Genomic DNA, 18,686 nt, shown 5'->3' on the forward strand with positions numbered 1-18,686 from the left:
CAGTACGTCCATCGGTTAATCGGTTCTACCAGCAAATCGCGTAGCATCGACAAAAGACCATTGGTCGAACGGTTCATGAATAAACTGTAGGACCATCGGTCGAACGGCTCGTGAATAAACTGTAGGACCATCGGTCAAACGGTTAAGCAAATAAGTCAACAGCCAACCACATTCGGGCCCATCGGTCCATCGGTAACACCTAATCGAGCGATCCTTAATGACATATCGGTCGATCGGACAAACACGAATAACACCTAACCATAACAAATGACAAATTGATCAATCTCTTTAGACTTGTGTAATCCTCCACATGCGTCCGTCGGTCGATCAGGCATACACAAATCGTTCACTTGTTAAAAACAGTATAACTAACCCAGTCAAGCGGCCATCGGTTGTACGGTCAAACAACCAGTCAATCGGGTTAATTAACATTAAACGAGTCAGTAATCTTGATTAAAGAGTCATTGGGCCATGATTAAGAAACCTTAATCACAGGCCCACACCGAAAACTATAAATAGGGCCCAAAGGTAGGTTGGTGAGGATCTTAATTTCGCATTTATTGCAGCAGATATATTGATACACCGATCGATCCTTTACTGACTTAAGCATTGGAGCCCTTTAGACAGGTACCTCGATCATCATCCCAGCCGATCGAGCTAAGGAGTGGATTTTCTCGGAGTTATCGTCGCAGTGGATAGTAGAGTAAGCTTGAAGAGATTCTTTAGTAGGCGCTTGGTCCCTACACCCGAAACATTTTGGCGCCCACCGTGGGGCCGAGTAGTCTTCTTTAAGAGAATACCCTTATGGTGACCACAAGGAACCGGAACAGCAACATAGACGGAGGTAGAATGGCAGATGATCAAGCAGACACTAGGGAGATGATAAGGGCGATGCAGTAGAGGATGGATGAGATGCAGAGGAATTATGAAGTGCAGATGCAGATCTTGCGGGAGGAGAACGCCATCCTAAGGCGGAAGGAAGAAGGAATCCCGTCGACGCCTACCGTACCCGACCCGCTCAGGTTAAGTCCGGTGCAGCAGCACCGAGATGCCAAACGGGTGGTGGAGAGTCGTCCTCCACCAACAGGACAGGAGCAATCACAGCCGGCTCGGGTTGAGAAGACGTAGGCTTCGAGGGGAAATTTGTCACACACGATGGCGGAGAGCTCGGGAGCAAACGATGGGGGCCGCCCATCGCGTCAACCGATCCCCGCGTCGGGATTCTCCCCTTTTACATCGTACATTTTGGAGACGCCGCTGCCGGAGAAGTGGAAAATCCCAACGTTCGACAAGTACGATGGCACGACTAATCCAGACAATCACATGCGGGTCTTCGTGCATCAGATGATGTTCCACGCAGTTAGTGACCCCATCTGGTGTCGTGTTTTCTCGACTTCTTTGACAGGGGAGGCGTTGAAATGGTTTTCCGAGCTGTCGGCCGGTAGTATTGACTCTTTTGCCACTCTGAAGGCAAGGTTTATCACACAATTCGCGCCCCTGAAGCCGGCCATTCTGACGGTCGATAACCTAGTGAACATCCGGCAGGAAGATGGGGAATCGCTGAGGAGTTATCTCGATCGGTACAATCGGATGTCAGTCAAGATAAAGGATCTCAGCGACGAAATCGCTCGGCATCACTTCTCATATGGGCTCCAACCGAGAGTTTTCGCGGACAAGATAAGCCGCAAGAAACCGAAGACGATGGAGGAGATGAGGGAACGAGCGGCCAAGTTCATACAGATGGAAGATATGCAAGAGTTCCGGGTGAAGAAGAGGGAGAAGGAGGATGCCGCAACCCCGAAGCCGGCCGCACCTCGGCCAAACAGACCTTTGGCACGGCCCAGCGAGAAGAAACCACCGAAGTTCACGACGTACACCCCCTTGGCCGTTCCTAGGACTAGGATCCTACAAGAAGCTTTCAGCGCCGAGTCACTTCCCGCGGCCAGAAAGAAGCCCCCACCACTCGATGTCGACGGTAGTAAGCACTGCCAGTACCATCGGACGATCGGCCACACTACTGAAGAGTGCCACACGCTCCGCAACAAAATCGAAGAGCTTTTCGGTAGAGACATTTGAAGAAGTATATTCGACAAGATCGTCCTCCGCAAAACCCGGTGAGGAACAGAAGCCCAGTAAGAAGAGCCCCCCGGCCCGGTGGGAGAAGCGGAGAGAGCCCGAACCTGAGAGGCGAAGGAGAGGACCGTCTCGGGCGCATCATAGCCCAAGGAGGAGCCGCAGTCGGAGCCACGATAAACCCCTCAGGGGTTATATCAATACCATCTCCGGAGGTTTCGCCGGAGGAGGATCGAGCTCAGCAGCTCGAAAGAGGCACGTTCGGGCGCTAAAGTCGGTTCATCTGGTGGAAAAGAAGATCCGGTCGATGCCCCCCATCACGTTTACGGACGACGACTTCAAGGCGCCCGACCCTGATCATGATGATCCGATGGTCATCTCTATAGAGGTAGCCAAGTACGGGATTGGGAAGGTGCTGGTTGACCAAGGAAGTTCCGTCAACATCTTATACTGGAAGACTTTCCGGAAGATGAACCTGTCTGAGGATCTAATCGTCCCATATAACGAGCAGATCGTCGGTTTCTCTGGCGAGCGAGTTGACACAAGGGGCTACCTGGACCTTCGTACCAAGATCGGCTCGCGGAAGGACGGCCGAGAGGTAAGGGTTAGATTCCTTTTAGTTGAAGCTAACACCTCCTACAATGTATTGTTAGGGAGACCTTGTCTGAACGCGTTCGGAGCGATCGTATCCACTCTGCACCTAGCCATGAAGTTCCCGTCGGACAAGGGGACAATATGCACGGTGCACGCAGATCAACAAATCGCCAGGCAGTGCTATGCCGCAGGATTGAGGATCACTCCTTATAGTCGTCCGCGGAAGCAGCACCGCTCAGAGGTAGCCATGACAGACCTTGACCCCCGAACAAACACAGAGGATCGGTTATAGCCAGAAGGAGAAATCAAGGAGATCCCGCTCGGGAGCCAACCCGGACAAGTCACCAAGATTGGGGGAGCCCTAAACGCGGAGGAAGAAGAGCTCCTAAGGGCGGTGATCTTGGAGAACAAAGATCTGTTCGCATGGTCGAGCGCTGACATGCCGGGCGTCCACCCTGATGTAATGTCCCATAAGCTGGCCATCTTCCGGGAAGCCCGCCCGGTTGCTCAAAAGAAGAGAAAAATGGGAGAGGAGCGTAGGAGAGCGGTCGAGGAGGAGGTCAGGAAGCTAGAGGGAGCTGGTTTCATCAAAGAGATCAAGTATACTACGTGACTAGCTAACGTGGTCATGGTGAAGAAGAAGAGCGGGAAGTGGAGGATGTGCACAGATTTCACCGATCTCAACAAGGCCTGCCCGAAGGACGCATACCCGTTACCCAGCATCGATCGGCTGGTGGATGGGGCCTCAGGACACAACTTCCTGAGCTTCCTGGATGCGTACTCAGGGTACAACCAAATCCCTATGTATGGCCCGGATAGATCCAAAACGGCGTTCATTACAGATCGAGCAAATTTCTGCTACGAGGTCATGCCGTTCGGTCTGAAGAACGCGGGGGCAACCTATCAGAGGCTGATGGACCGGGTTTTCAGGGGGTAGATCGGTCGGTCCATGGAGGTGTACGTGGACGACATGGTCGTGAAGTCGCAAACTGCCGAAGACCACGTGCACGACCTCGGTGAGGTCTTCCACCAAGTGCGCAAATACAATATGCGTCTCAACCCTGAGAAGTGTGTCTTCGGGGTGCCGGCCGGGAAATTCCTGGGTTTCATGCTGACCGCCCGAGGCATAGAGGCAAACCCGGACAAGTGCGCCGCTATTACTGAGATGAGAAGCCCCAAGAACCTGAAGGAGGTCCAGCGGTTGATAGGGCGGCTAACCTCTCTGGCACGTTTCTTACCCAGGCTGACGGAGAAGGTCAGACCGATCCTGAAGATCATGAAAAAGCAGACTGCAGAAAAGTGGGACGGTCAATGCGAGGCGGCGTTTCAGCAAATAAAGGTGATGATCAGCAGTCCCCCAATAATGAGCCGACCGGTAGAAGGATTGCCCCTGCAGTTATACCTGTCGGTGTCAGACGACACGATCAGCGCGGCTTTAATACAAGAAATCCCGGAGCAACGACCTGTTTACTTTATCAGTCAGGTGTTGCAGAGCGCAGAAACAAGGTATCAGTTGATAGAGAAGATAGCCTTGGCACTATTGACAGCTGCACGCCGACTACGCCAATACTTCCAAAGTCACCAGGTGATCGTCTGCACCGATCATCCCATAGCCAAGATACTCCGGAAGCCCGACTTAGCCGGTAGAATGATCGCCTGGTCGGTCGAGTTATCCGAGTTCGGGCTCAAGTACGAACCCAGAGGATCTGTCAAAGGACAACATTTGGCAGACTTTGCAGCTGAACTCCACGGATCGATCCCCCCGTCGGAGCATACGTGGGTTCTCTTTGTCGATGGATCATCGGATAAACGCAATGCTGGAGCAGGGATCGTCATTAAAGGACCGAGCGGTTTCACGGTTGAACACTCCTTACAGTTCAAGTTTAAAGCCTCGAACAACCAAGCAGAATACGAAGCGTTGATCGCCGGGCTAAGGCTAGCAAAAGACTTAGGAGCGACGAAATTAAAGTGCAACACTGATTCGAAGCTTGCGGTCGGACAGGTACAGGGAGAATATCAGGTTAAGGATGACTTGCTGCTCCAGTACTATCATAAAGTGGTCGAAGTCATGAAGGAATTCGAAGAGATTACCATCCACCACATCCCCCGAGCGGAAAATACTAGAGCCGATAGGCTGTCTAAGCTGGCGGAAGGAAAAGAGAAGGAGCAGCTGAAAACAATCATCAAGCAAACCCTGATGAGACCCTCAGAAGGGGAATGCACTGCAGCAGACCGGTCGGCAGATTGGGTAGGGGAGGTACGAGAACTGTTAAAAAGGTGCGAGGCGAGAGAAGAAGTGAGCCCGACAGAGAGACGACGAGCGCTCCGATTCGTAGTCATCGGAGAAGACCTATACAAGAGGGGCTTCACAGCGCCGCTCCTCAAGTGCTTATCAGAAGATGAAGCCGGGTACGTTATGAACGAGGTCCACAATGGCATTTGTGGAATGCACACCGGTCGAAGGACGATGAAAGCGAGGATACTCCGAGCGGGTTATTTTTGGCCAACCATGGAGCAGGACTATGAAGTCATGATACGCAAGTGCGAGGGATGCCAAGCCCATGGAAACGATGTTAAGAGGCCCCCAACCGAATTACATAGCCTGACAGCCCCATGGCCATTTGCACAGTGGGGAATGGACATCGTCGGGCCTTTCCCCGTCGGCAGAGCGCAGAAGAAATTCATACTTGTTGCAGTGGACTATTTCACCAAATGGGTCGAAGTAGAGGCACTAGCCAACATCACCGCTCGGCAGGTCCACTCTTTCGTCTGGCGCAACATCATATGCCGCTTCGGCCTTCCCCACACAATCATCACTGATAACGGCCGTCAGTTCATCGACAAGAGGCTGAAGGACTTTTATAAGCAAGTGGGGATACGCCATGTGACAAGCTCGGTCGAGCATCCCCAGACCAATGGCCAGGCTGAGGCCATGAACAAGATCATAGTGACGGAGTTGAAGAAAAGGTTGGGAGAAACCAAAGGAGCTTGGGTGGACGAGCTGCCGCAAGTCCTTTGGGCCTACCGGTGCACCCCGCACGGGACGACGGGGGAATCTCCTTTCAACCTGACATATGGAACAGACGCTATGCTGCCAGTTGAAGTGGGGGAGCCAACTCTTCGGCGGGACATCCAAGATCTCGAGGTAAACTGTGGACGCCTGCGCGAGGAGTTGGACTGGACGACCGAGCGTAGAGAGCGAGCGGCCGTGCGAGCTGAATCATGCAAGAGGATGGTGGCGAGGAGGTATAACGCGAAGGTTAAACCAAGGAGCTTCGTCCGAGGGGACTTGGTGTGGAGGAAGACTAACGAAGCACGCAAAAAGTCAGCACAAGGAAAGCTGGCACCAAATTGGGAGGGTCCGTTTCGCGTGACCGAAAGCCTGCAGAACGGAGCCTATCGGCTAGAATGCCTGAGTGGCAGAGAAATATCGAACACATGGAACGCGTCGCACCTAAAAATGTACTATAGTTGACATTGTCAATAAAATGAGCGCTTCGTGTAACTTCGTCTAACAGACTGACCGACGGGGCTCCCTACGGGACCCAAGCCAAGCCTGACCGATCAAGGCGCGGGTTTCCAAGAGGAAGCCCCGCTTGGTCAGCCCTGATCCAAGTGATCTAATTAACCCCACGGGTAAATAAGTGACACGAGCTGTCCTACCCGATCGAGGTCCTATACCTACGATCTAAACTATTAAAATTGAACGCGCAAAGGTCAACCCTCTGGGGCAGATAATCAAGACAACTTTACAAGAAACTTGAAAATTACATGTCGATCGTCCGACTAGTTCGATACCAGACGCAGCTAGTTAACAGAAATAGCAAGTTAAACGATAACATGGCCGATCGCCAGCGCGAACAACGATAAAAGAAATATGGCCGATCGCCAGCGCGAAGCAATAAACAAACGAAGACAGATAAAAGCTAGCAGATGAAATAAGGAGAAGGCGTTTAATATTTACATAATGTTTGTCAAAAAATGGCCTAATAAACGATCGAACGCGATCAGCCGCATGGTCGATCGGGCTCGATCGGTTATGTCAAAATACAGACCAAAATACAAATTAAGTGTGGGCAGGAGGATCGTTGACCTCGTCCAACCAGTCGAATACCCTTTCCAGTTTTCCTTCAACGACCCCCAGATGAACATCAAACCGGTCGGGGGAGCACTTGTAATAAAAGACGGCTTGATCAACAGCATTCTGGAAGCCCGCCTCGTACTGAGCAAATACTTGCTCGTCGGCCACTCGTAGCTCGGCCTGGAACTCCTTGGCTTTTTTCTGTCAGTCCGAGGCTGATCCGGCGGCAGCCATGTGCTCCAGCGTCAGATCGTCAAAACGTCGCTGGAGCTTGCGAAGTTCCTCAGCAGCTTCACTTGCCTTCGCCTGCTCCGCCTTTGCTCGATCGTCGGCAGCCTTTAGCAGACCGGCACACTTAGCATGTTCAGCCTTGATGCCGTTCAACCGGTCGAACTGAGCCTTCAGGTCCGACGCCGATGCCTTAACCTCACTGAGCTCCATCTTTGCCGCGACGAGCTCTTTTTCCAAGCTCTCCATCCTGCTCCGGTCGGGGCGAGGAAACTTTGTGTATATGGCAGCAAGCCTAAGGGTCAGTTCCCCGGCAGTTCGAAGGGCTTCCTCTTCGGACACATCTTTGAGTATGTCCGTCACCCGAGGTCCCAACTGAAAGGATACCTCCTCGTCGAGTCGGACGTCGGCGCCGAGGAGGGCGTCAGCCAGCGATCCGGACGCCTCCCCCTTTCTATTTTTCTTGGACGGCCGACCGGTGGGAGAGTCGTCTCTCTTAGACTTCTTCCCCCTGTCCGCCGCAGCACCCGCAGCGCCGGAGCCGGGAGGCTTCACAATAAAACGGGGTTTGGACACGACACCCGAGGCTCCAGTCGGAGCGGTGGTGGCAGGGACACGACCGGTTGAAGGGGCAGCAGGGACACTCTGGAGTGGCGCTACCTCCTCAGCAGTATCCTCTTCCCTCCGCCGACTCTTAGCACGAGCCAGAAACTTGACGTTAGAAACGGTCGTCCGGGCCATAATATCTGCAAAACAACAAAATAAATAAGTTAACTGCAACCAATATAACGATCGGGAAGATCAGAACAACTAACCATAAACCGCCCTCGGCAAATTCGGGGAGCGGAGGCATTGGATCCGTGGCCGCGGGGGGATCTTGTCAGGTAGGGTCTTGAGGACGGCCAGATCGGCCCGCTCGGCAGGAGTCAACCGCTCCTCAGCCCAGGCATCGGTAGGAGGGGGGAACGCCGTCCAGTACAAAGGGAACTTCGGCCGATTTTGCTCATCAAAAATATATTTCCTTCCCTTACCGGGAATCGCGACCTTAAAAAAGCCGGTCTAAACCCTTGTAGGAAGCAAGGTAGAGGGTGAGCAAGCTCTTGTTCGCCCCGAGAAAAGAAACCCAACCTTTTGACGCCGTCGGTCGAGTCTTGTAGAAGTGAAGGAACAAGGACATGGTTGGTGTCAGGCCGGCCGCTCGGCATAAAACGTCGAAGGCTTGCATCGACGCCCAGGCGTTCGGGTGTATTTGGGTCGGCGCACATTGAATCTGACGAAGGACCGCCATTTGCCACTCGGGGAACGACACGGTCAAACCCAAGTCCTGGAAGAGGCAAGCGTAGACGTAGAAAAACTCCAGCCGCTCCGCTCCCTTCCCATGGCAGACCCTCTCGTTGCTGGCACACACCTTAACCCAAAGGAGCCCGTCTTCCACTTCATCACCAAAGATCTTGGTCCGCTCCACCAGATCACCAAGGTCATTACCCCACTGGAACCTCGTCGCATGTGTGCGCGGCTCATAAGGGGCCCAATCGTACCCCTGTATCTCTGGCAGATTAGCTTGCTCCCCCTCGTCGTGAACGTCTATACTTATGACGTCCCCACTCTCGTCTGAAACCACAACCTGATCCACCGCCTCGGCGCCCGGTTGCTCAGCTTCCGGGCTGCTGCTAGGCTGAACGGGAGAATCCGTCGAGCTTGACAACCCCCCGAGCGAAGTCCCCGAGTCGGAAGAACTGAACAAGGCGGAGATCGACCCGCCGCCCCCAGACGTCCCGACCGCCCCACCCGACAAACCATCTGAACTTGATGCGCTAGAAGACATTTTTTACCTGCAAATAGAAGAAATCGATCGAAGACTCGGCTAGAAAGAGAAAGGAAAACGTGAAAATAACGACAACCACACAGACCTATTTATAGGGGGACCATGTGACACGTGGCAGTCTCAGAACCTTACGATCACGCGCAGATCAACGGACCATACTTCGCGACGCTTCAAATCATAACTGTCAGGCACGATCTACGAGGCAAGATAACCGTTGAGAGGCGCACCGACGGTCAATCGGCACAACGGTTCTACTAAACCTCCTCACTTCACTCCCATCGCTCGAGGCTGGGGGGGCTTGTGTACTGTACGCCCATCGGTCAATCGGTTCTACCAGCAAATCGCGTAGCATCGACAAAAGACCATCGGTTGAACGGCTCATGAATAAATTGTAGGACCATCGGTTGAACGGCTCGTGAATAAACTGTAGGACCATCGGTCAAACGGTTAAGCAAATAAGTCAACAGCCAACCACGTTCGGGCCCATCGGTCCATCGGTAACACCTAATCGAGCGATCCTTAATGACATATCGGTCGATCGGACAAACACGAATAACACCTAACCATAACAAATGACAAATTGATCAATCTCTTTAGACTTGTGTAATCCTCCACATGCGTCCGTCGGTCGATCAGGCATACACGAATCGTTCACTTGTTAAAAACAGTATAACTAACCCAGTCAAGCGGCCATCGGTTGTACGGTCAAACAACCAGTCAATCGGGTTAATTAACATTAAACGAGTCAGTAATCTTGATTAAAGAGTCATTGGGCCATGATTAAGAAACCTTAATCACAGGCCCACACCGAAAACTATAAATAGGGCCCAAAGGTAGGTTGGTGAGGATCTTAATTTCGCATTTATTGCAGCAGATATATTGATACACCGATCGGTCCTTTACTGACTTAAGCATCGGAGCCCTTTAGACAGGTACCCCGATCGTCATCCCAGCCGATCGAGCTAAGGAGTGAATTTTCTCGGAGTTATCGTCGCAATGGATAGTAGAATAAGCTTGAAGAGATTCTTTAGTAGGCGCTTGGTCCTTACACCCGAAACAATTATTATATTTTATATGCCTTTTTGTGGTCAAGCCGACGATAAGCAATAAACAACTCTTGATCTCCATTTGGTCAACGAAAAATGGCTTTGTATCAGCGATATTGGTGTCATCCACATAACTATCATTGGACTGACATCATCTTGTTGTTTAAGTCGACTTTGGCCTTGTGACATCCCATTTTGGCCAACTCCAAAATTTTTGTAGTCACTTGTAAATAATATTGACCAAAGAAAGTTAATCAGCTAATAAAATTGATTTCAATTTTCTTATTTCTTTTTGTTTATCCTCTATTAATTATAAACTATAAATATAGGAAAAAAATGTTCTAGTGAAATCTCCAAACTATCCTCTTCTTCTTTCACTCGGCACCAATATTGTAGATCATTGATAGATTGAACTGCTTCAAACAGTGGCGGATGTTTTGAGGGGCAGGGAGGGGCCATGGCACCCCCTCCCTTCTTTTTTTTTTTTATATTATATGTAATTTAGAAAATTTTAATATTTTTTAAAAAATTTAAATGATATGTAGTTTATATTAAAAAAATATGATTATTAAATTAGGTATTTTTTTAATTTTTTATAAAGTATAACATTTAATAATAATAAATGATAAAACATAAATCAAATATAATAAAAATTAAAAATATTTATTAAGATATCTTTTTGAGAGATATATCTCTTATTCTCACATGTTTTTTTTCGTTTTTAGAAAAAAAAGTTAGATACAAACTTATTATTTTTTTCTTTTAATTTTATTATAATTGAAGAAAAAAAAATTCTCATATCTTACTTCATCCTGAAATATTTGTTTAATAGTTAGCATTATTTTTTATCTTATGAGTCTTATATTTATTTTTTATGAATATAGAAGTAAAAGTAATGTATGATGTGTTTTTTCATAATGGATTTTGAATTGTGACTTTATTATCATAGATTTTTTTAGGAATTCTCATTTTTTTAATAGATTGTAATAACTTATTTTTTGATTTTAATCATTTTTAGGAACTCTCAATCTTTTATTAGGTTGTGATAAATATTAATGAAGAATAAGATAATAGATTCATTGTTTTAAAGTGATAAAAGGAAAGCTACATGTGAAGATGAAAACAAGACTAATTCAATTTTTTACATATTCTGAAACATAGTACTAATGATCATATTGTTCAATTAGAAGATCCTTTTCTTAAAGTTCAATGAGTTACATGAGAAATTTCCTATTAATTATTTAGAAAGGTTTTCATATTTATATTAAAAGAAATAGCTGAAAATTTTAGTTTTTATTTAATTATTGATGAATTCAAGAATATGAAAAAATAATACTTTAGATATGTGTGATTTGTTTTGTAGTTATGGTTATATTAAATTATGTATTAAGTTTTATTGTATAGTGACAATAATTAAAAATATAAATTTTGAGTATATTTTTTGGCTCCCCCAATATTATTGGGCAAGATCCGCCACTGGCTTCAAATGCTCCGATACAATTTCATTTCTATTTTCTTTCATTTGGGTGGTGTTTTCGTTCACAATCTCGATTGCACCTTTGGAAGAAATTTTTGTAGGGTTGTTTTGTTAATGTGTGCGTTTTATCCGTGTAGAGATTTCTGGATTGTAATCTGCATTGTGCTTGGGGGTTTATGCGAGAAGTTCATTTTTTAGGGTTTGTGGTTTTGGTTTGGAATTGTGTCTAGTTGGTATGCATTGTGTATTTATATTCGTGTAGGATGAATTTCAATTTCGCGTAGAGATTCAAGGACTAAAAACATACTAAATCCATATTCTTTTGTCTAATATTTAAATATTTTTACTATTTCTCTTTTTTTTATTTATCATATATTTTCTTTTCCAATGATAATATTTAACATTATTAATTTAAGTATTTAATAACATAAACTTTTCATCTATTAGGTAATATAAAAAATTTTATCTTCTTTATTCTATTATTATTAATTTTGTTTCATTTGAAGAATTCTTTTATTTCGCTAAAATAATTTTCTTTATCTATCAATTATCGATTAAGTTGATATTTGAAGAGTTTTCTTAAATCTTTAAGTTATTTTTAATCTTATCATACTCTTAATTTTCTTTATTTTCCTTTGTATGATTTCATCTAATAGTCTCTCAAATTGTTTTTAAGACACACATTTGATAACTTTTTTAATATTTTTATTTGTTGTTTATTTCTATAATGTAGAATACTACTTTGATATTTTGTATATAATTATTTTTATTTTCTAACTCATTATCATATGTGTAATTTTATTATTTTAATTGTATAAATAAATTTTATTTACTATAATATAATAATTTAATGTAATTGTTATGAATTTTTTTTATCACCATCCAACATATATTGAAATTCAAAAAATGAAATATCTAGGTTAAAATAATTCATTATCATACGTGTAATTTTATATACTATAATATGATAATTTAATGTAATCATCATGAATCTTTTTTATCATCATCCAACATATATTAAAGTTTAAAAGATGAAATATCTATGTTAAAATATTATTATTATTATTATTCTTAGTTTAATCTTTATTCTTTGTATGATTTTAATCAAGTGATGTAATATAACTTTTATTAGTGTATAAAAGAAGAGATTTTATTAGAATATAAAAATTGAATTAAATAGACATTTAAAATAAATTTTAATTTAAATATTTATTTTCCTTTTATATCTTTTTAAAAATATTTATTTTTCAACTAGGTTAAATTAATCTTTGCAAATTTAATAAAAACTTTGGTTGTCATGAAATTTTATTTGGTATTCTAATTTGAAATATATATAAATATAATATAATTTATTTCTAAATATTTGATCTGAAAAAAACAACATTCCATTTAATATTTAATTATATTACGTTTCTTTTACCGTAATATTTTATGTTTTATTATTTGATAAAAATGAATTAATGCATATTAAAATAATAAGAGAGCGGGTATGAATACATGTAGCGGTATATACACGTCACTACATTTTCTTTTCTTATATGATACTAATTTTGTCAAACATTTATAGTTTAATGAATTTGCTTAACAGGTAGAAGTTGTAAATTTAAAGGTCCTTTTTAAGCTTTTGTTTAACTTAATTAATAACCAATTTTGTTGTGTTAACCCTAAAAAGGTAATGAAGATTGGTCTCTTGTAGGCACTTGCAAGATGTTATGGAGAAACGCCAACTTGCAGAAGTGTATATGTCTGTCATCTTGCAGAAGTGTATTTGTCTATTGTCATTCATCGTGAGCGCCACGGTAGAAGGAACACACCAAATTACAGAAGACTTGCAGAAGTCTATTTATGTATCATTTTCAGATCATCTTAACTATGTCAATAATTATTTTTAAATAACATTAGGGAAAAATATTGAAAAAGATAATTAGGTAAATGTAGAAGCATCACCATATGTAGACCTCTGAAAGTTTAATCATCTTCTCAAATTTATCCAAACCCGAAGAGTTCTGTTAGAGAATCAGTGATTGAAGAATTCATCCATAGCAGCCACGATGTTCTTATTTCCAACGCTTCAGTCATTATGTCTGTTTCTACTTCTAATGGTCATTTCTCTCCATGCACCATTCTCTTCCTCACTCTCACTTCAACACACAGAAGCCAACGCTTTGTTGAAGTGGAAAGCAAGCCTTCACAACCCAAGTCAAAAGTTGCTATCTTCATGGAATAATGGCAATACTTCATGCAATTGGCTTGGAATTGCTTCTGACCACACAGGATCAGTCTCCAACATCAATCTTACAAACATTGGATTAAGTGGTACGCTTCAAACTCTCAACTTTTCATCACTTCCAAACATCCTCACTCTAGATATCAGTCATAACTTCTTCGGTGGAAGTATTCCTCCTCAAGTTGGGGTGTTGTCCAAACTCACTCATCTTGATTTAAGTCACAATCATCTCACTGGACCAATTCCTTCTCAAATAACTCGGTTGGTCAGTCTTCAAATTTTATATTTGGAAAGCAATGTTTTTGATGGTTCTATTCCTGAAGAAATAGGTGAATTAAAGAATTTGAGAGAGATTACCATTCGATTTGCCAATCTCACGGGGACTATCCCAAATTCTATTGGAAAGCTATCATTCTTGTCATATCTTAGCTTTCGGAATTGCAGTCTCACAGGGTCTATTCCAAAATCTATTGGAAATTTGACCAGTCTGTTAATTCTAGATTTTTCCTTGAACAACCTTTATGGAAATATTCCTCAAGAAATTGAAATGCTAACACATTTGTATCAACTTGATTTGTCCGAGAACCTTTTGTCAGGTACAATCCCCCCTACAATTGGAAATCTGAGCAATTTATTATTTGTCTACTTGTATGGCAACTATTTATCTGGTTCCATTCCTAATGAAGTGGGAAAACTCCATTCTCTTTTGACGATCCAATTGCTAGGTAATAATCTCTCTGGACCAATCCCATCTTCCATCGGTAACTTGGTCAATTTGGATTCTATTCGCCTTGACAGAAACAAACTCTCTGGAACAATTCCTTCCACTATTGGTAACTTGACAAAGCTCACCACACTTGCTTTATTCTCAAATAAGCTTAGTGGACGCATCCCAATACAAATGAATATGCTTAACAACCTAGAAAATTTGCAATTATATGACAATAATTTCATTGGTCAATTGCCTCACAATGTTTGCATTAGTGGAAAGTTGATATGTTTTGGTGTTGCTAGTAACTTTTTCACAGGTGCAGTACCCAAGAGTTTGAAGAATTGCTTCAGTCTCATTAGAGTTAGGCTTCAACAAAACCAATTGACAGGAAATATAACAGAGGATTTTGGTGTATATCCAAACTTGGATTACATAGAACTCAGTGATAATAACTTTTATGGCCATCTTTCCACAAAATGGGGAAAATGTCATAATCTCACGAGCCTCAAAATCTCCAACAATAATCTATCTGGAAGCATTCCAAAAGAACTAACTCTGGCAACCAATTTACATGTACTTGAATTGTCTTCAAATCACCTCGTAGGAGACATTCCTGAAGATTTAGGTAATTTGACCAACTTATTCAAGCTCTCTCTCAATAATAATAATCTTTCAGGAAATGTTCCTATACAAATAGCATCATTGCTAGATCTTGACACTTTAGACCTTGGATCAAATAGTTTTTCTGGCTTAATTCCAACTCAACTTGGTAATTTGGTCAAGTTATTACACTTAAATTTGAGTCGAAATAAATTTACAGAAAATATTTCATCCGAGTTTGGTAAATTAATACATCTTCAAAGTCTCGATCTTAGCATGAACACTTTGAGTGGAAAAATACCAACACTGCTTGGAGAGTTGAAAAGCTTAGAAACGTTAAATCTCTCACACAATTATCTTTCAGGGGATCTCTCCAGCCTTAATGAGATGATAAGCTTGATATCTATTGATGTATCATATAACCAATTAGAGGGTCCACTTCCGAACATTTCAGCCTTCAATACGGCTACAATTGAAGCATTGAGAAACAATAAAGGCTTGTGTGGTAATGTCTCAGGCTTGGAACCATGTCCAACATCACCTCACAAATATGAAAATCATAAGAGTAATAGAGTCATATTGGTATTTTTACCCATTGGTTTGGGCACTTCCACGCTAGCATTATTTTTCTTCGGAGTCTCATATTATCTTTATCGAAGCTCAAAGACAAAAGAACATCAAGATGAAGAATCACCAGGTCAAAATCTATTTTCGATATGGAGTTTTGATGGAAAGATGGTGTATGAGAACATAATTGAAGCCACAGAAGAGTTTGACAACAAACATCTCATTGGAGTTGGAGGACAGGGAAGTGTTTACAAAGCTGAATTACAAACAGGTCAAGTTCTTGCCGTTAAGAAACTCCATTCAGTACAAGATGGAGAAATTTGCAATGTTAAAGCTTTCAGAAGTGAAATTCAAGCTTTGAATGAGATTCGACACCGTAACATTGTGAAGTTATATGGGTATTGTTCTCATTCCCGATTCTCATTTTTGGTGTACGAGTTCTTGGAAAGGGGAAGCATAGATAAGATTTTAAAAGATGATGAAGAGGCAATTGCATTCAATTGGGAAAGGAGGGTTGATGCCATTAAAGGTGTAGCAAATGCTTTAAGCTATATGCATCATGATTGTTCACCTCCAATTGTTCATCGAGATATATCAAGTAAGAATATTCTTTTGAATTTGGAGTATGTGGCTCATGTCTCAGATTTTGGAACAGCCAAGCTTCTTAATCCTAGTTCAACCAATTGGACCTCATTCGTGGGAACTTTTGGATATGCTGCTCCAGGTATTCCTTTCTTCTTTTATACTCAGACTATAATGATTCTGTAACTTTACTTGGTTAGTTTTATATTTGTTCCGAAAGATTTGATAGGTTTATTTTTGTGAAATATTATGATAACTCTTTTAATTTGGTACAGAACTTGCGTACACAATGGAAATAAATGAAAAATGCGATGTGTATAGCTTTGGGGTATTGGCACTGGAAATAGTTTTTGGAGAGCACCCTGGAGAGTTTGTAACTTCGTTAGCGTCTTCATGGAATGTGATGGAGTCAACAAATGATATTTCTTCATTGATGAGTAAGTTAGATGAACGTCTGCCACATCCTGCAGAACCTATTGCTAAGGAGATAGATTCGATTATAAACATGACAAATGCTTGCTTGACTGAAAATCCTCGTTCTCGCCCTACCATGGACCAAGTTGCCAACTACTTTTCAAAGTAGAAGTCATCTTCATTCAATTGATTCCACATCGTGTTGAAGGAAGTTGAAAGGTTGAATTTACCGAATATGCATTGCATTGTAATTTTATTTCATGTCTTATGTTTCGTGACTATTCTTCTCTTTTGTTATATTCAGTTCAGTGTTGTGGGTTTGTTTTAAAAAAAAGTTGTTCCCTGTTTATATACAGTCTTGGTATGGCAAATCATACAAAGTGATGATTTATATTTGGTTAAAATACCTTTTCGTCTCAATTTTCGTCAAGTTTTTTGAAACAAGTCCTAATTTTGGTTTTGTGTTCAAATAGGTTCCAATTTTCGTCAATTTTGGTCAATTGGGTCCTTTTTTGCTAACACCGTTTAAATCATTAACGGCCATGAATAGTGACTGCCACGTGTCACTTCGTGGTTTTTTTGAATTTTTTTTTTTTTTATTTTTTATTTTTTTAAATTTTTTTTTTAAATTTTTTTTAAATATACACGTGTCAACCCAAGAGTGTGCCACGTGTCACTTTGTGGTTTTTTTGAATTTTTTATTTTTTATTTTATTTTATTTTTTTGAATTATTTTTTAAATGTCCACGTGTCAATCTAGTAGTGTGCCACGTGTCAAATTTAACATTCTATATTCAATTTGGTCCCTATATTTGTTATTTTTGTTCAATTAGGTCCTAATTTTTGTTAAGATTAACCAATTTGGTCTCTATAGAAGATGTGACCAAATTTAATTTTTATATCAAAGTTATAATGATGTGAATTTTAATATATTAAATAAAGATATTTAATAAAAAATATGAATTTTAATATAAAAATTAAATTTGGTTTTAATTTGGAGAGGGACCAAATTGGTTAATGTTAACAAAAATTTGGACCTAATTGAACAAAAATAACAAATATAGGGACCAAATTGAATTTAGAACATTGACTTTGACACGTGGCACTCTACTGGGTTGACACGTGGACATTTAAAAAAAATTTAAAAAAAATTTAAAATTTATTTTAAAAAAATTCAAAAAAACCACAAAGTGACACGTGGCACACCCCTAGGTTGACACGTGTACATTTAAAAAAAATTTAAAAAAATTTAAAAAAAAAAAAAAAATTTCAAAAAAACCACGAAGTGACACGTGGCAGTCACTGTTCATGGCCGTTAATGATTTAAACGGTGTTAGCAAAAAAAGACACAATTGAACAAAATTGACGAAAATTGGGACCTATTTGAACACAAAACCAAAATTAGAACTTGTTTCAAAAAACACGAAAATTGGGACTAAAAAGGTATTTTAACCTTTATATTTTGAATTGGAAGTGGTTTTAATTTCATATGCATATAGCTGTGATACACTTCGAATTCTCATTAGGTAGCATCTGGAGACCTTCTGTTTTTTTATAAACATAAATTTTATGACAATTTTGTTAGTGCCTTTTTTCTTATAAAGATGCAGTCAGCCTTTTCGAATACTCATTTCTTCTTTAGTTTAACTTGCAAAGGGAAAAAGTTGCAATGGATATGTGAAGTGGATTTTTTACTTGTTTATCGTTTACATAACTATGTACATAATTAATTATGGGAATATTGGGGCCATTGTATCGGACAACTTATACAGGACAGTTTCTTTCCATACCTCAATAATTTTAATCCGCACTCTCTAAATTATTCTATTTCAGATTATAAAATTGGAATGTAAATTTTATATTTTAAATTGTATAAACTAAAATTTATTTTTTATTTTGTACTTTGCAATATAAATTTTGGTATTTTGAAATGTATAATCTGGATTCCATATCTAAAATATTTTTTTTATTTCTTAAATATATAATTTGAAATAAAAAAAATTAATGAAGGTGTAGGTTGAAATTATGGAGGTGCAGAATAAAATTGCCGTTATATAACCAATTTAATATAGTCCAAGCTAACTCATTATGTGCCACTTGTATTGGCACCCCATAATACTAGGTGCAGGAAGGAAAAAATAGAGGTGCAGAATGAAACGATCTCAATATTTTAATTACAACCCATTTTTATTTTTTTTTTAGTTTTTGACTAAATACCTTCACTAGAACACATTTTCGTTAATCTTTATAAAAGAAGTTTC

At 41.4% G+C, this 18,686-nt stretch overlaps 3 protein-coding genes across 3 annotated transcripts; all 3 read left to right on the forward strand.

Moving 5' to 3' along the window:
* The first annotated feature begins 1,155 nt into the window (after positions 1–1,155).
* LOC114184336 (uncharacterized) lies at positions 1,156–2,076 on the forward strand. The gene has a single exon (XM_028071648.2). The coding sequence runs from the start codon at positions 1,156–1,158 to the stop codon at positions 2,074–2,076; it is 921 nt and encodes a 306-aa protein (XP_027927449.2).
* A 304-nt stretch (positions 2,077–2,380) lies between these two features.
* On the forward strand, positions 2,381–2,959 carry LOC146886060 (uncharacterized). The gene has a single exon (XM_085673285.1). The coding sequence runs from the start codon at positions 2,381–2,383 to the stop codon at positions 2,957–2,959; it is 579 nt and encodes a 192-aa protein (XP_085529411.1).
* Positions 2,960–13,204: 10,245 nt separating this feature from the next.
* Positions 13,205–17,315, forward strand: LOC114184828 (uncharacterized). The gene is made up of 2 exons (XM_085673020.1): positions 13,205–16,154; positions 16,288–17,315. The coding sequence occupies exons 1-2, from the start codon at positions 13,376–13,378 to the stop codon at positions 16,593–16,595; spliced, it is 3,087 nt and encodes a 1,028-aa protein (XP_085529146.1). The 5' UTR covers positions 13,205–13,375; the 3' UTR covers positions 16,596–17,315.
* The last annotated feature ends 1,371 nt before the right edge of the window (positions 17,316–18,686 follow it).

Source organism: Vigna unguiculata, chromosome 5 (assembly GCF_037176805.1).
Source record: "Vigna unguiculata cultivar grain cowpea cultivar isolate G323 ecotype 2 chromosome 5, ASM3717680v1, whole genome shotgun sequence".
In the NCBI taxonomy this organism is placed as follows: Eukaryota; Viridiplantae; Streptophyta; class Magnoliopsida; order Fabales; family Fabaceae; genus Vigna; species Vigna unguiculata.